This window comes from Auxenochlorella protothecoides (assembly GCF_000733215.1).
Source record: "Auxenochlorella protothecoides strain 0710 unplaced genomic scaffold scaffold33, whole genome shotgun sequence".
NCBI lineage: Eukaryota > Viridiplantae > Chlorophyta > Trebouxiophyceae > Chlorellales > Chlorellaceae > Auxenochlorella > Auxenochlorella protothecoides.
The window spans coordinates 248,317-249,523 of NW_011934206.1; the positions used below are offsets into that span (position 1 = coordinate 248,317).

At 65.9% G+C, this 1,207-nt stretch overlaps 1 protein-coding gene across 1 annotated transcript in view; it reads right to left on the bottom strand.

Annotated features, from left to right (window-relative positions):
* Positions 1-781: 781 nt before the first annotated feature.
* The window catches only part of F751_3114 (hypothetical protein), a gene marked incomplete at both ends in the record, with an annotated part of 3,097 nt that continues 2,671 nt past the window's right edge, over positions 782-1,207 (bottom strand). The window contains one exon of the mRNA XM_011398982.1: positions 782-1,046. Within this exon, the coding sequence (XP_011397284.1) occupies positions 782-1,046 (265 nt within the window). The remainder of the gene's footprint in view (positions 1,047-1,207) is intronic.

Here is a 1,207-nt window from a genome sequence, read left to right on the forward strand (position 1 = left end):
CCCCTCCCTCCACCCACCCCTTCCCCCAACCCCCTCCCCCCCCCCCCACCCCACCACCGTGCAGTGCTTGCCATGTCCACCCGGGCCTACAACGCCTTCACGGAGGAGCAGCGGCGGACGATGCGAAGGCACGTGGCGGCCCTGCACCATGCGCCCATCGACACTCTGGAACACATCGGGGGCGGCAGCGTGCGCTGCACGCTGGGCGAGATCTTCCGACCGTGAGCGGGGCCAGGCTGTGGAATGGAAGGGAGTGGGTGTGAAGGGCGGTGCCCCAAATGGTAGGGCTGTGAAGGCAGCCGGCCGCCCTCCTCTTTTGCTAGCGGATTGCTGGCGGCAAGCTCCACACCTCTTGGGACAGCCGCTGCCCGGCTCACTCCCTCTATTCTTGAGTGCTGTTGCTCGTGCTGAGCTGGCCGCGTGTACGCTGTGACTCGTTGCCAGGGAGGCCAAAGGCAGCTTTGCACACCACCCCTTCTCTTTTGTTCCAGAGACCCTCGCTGCGTGGCTTGACCTGATCGCTGTGTGTGTGACAGTATTTTTATAGACAGGGACAGGGGGCATGAGTTGCAAGCGATGGGCAAATCTATTAGATGCAGTGGGGCAGGCATGGCATGGCCAGAAAGGTCGTGGACCAAGAACACACAACCTAACAGGGGACAGATTCTTCGGGTCATGGCCTCCACGCTCTCCCAGCTGGGGTGGTGGGTGCCAAAGACGGGGCAGCGCCGTGCGCTTCCGCATGGCAGCTGGTCCCATGGTGGCGAGGGGTGGGTGCCCCTCAGGCCTTGCAGGTCACCGCAGACGGCCAGTCGCAGTTCTTGGTGGCGGGGTTGAAGAGCGTGGTGGCGGGGCAGACCATGTAGTAGGCGCCGCTGGCACCGCAGTTGAAGAAGCCCTCGCAGCCGCCGGCAATGTCGGCAAAGAGGCCGGTCTTTCCACCAGAGCAGCCGCAGGTGGCATCCTTGGCGGCGCATGCGGCGGGAGGGGGGGACTTCTTGGTGCTGGGAGAGGGCGACTTCTTGGTGGGTGGGGGGCTCAGTTTCCTGGAGGGTGGGGGTGGGGACTTCGCAGCAGGTGGCGGCGATGCAATGGGCGAGGGGGAGGGGATGCAGGTGGGGGAGGGGGAGGGGATGCAGGCGGTGGGAGGGGGGAGGGGATGCAGGTGGGGGGAGGGGGAGGGGGATGGGACGTGGGGAGGAGGGGG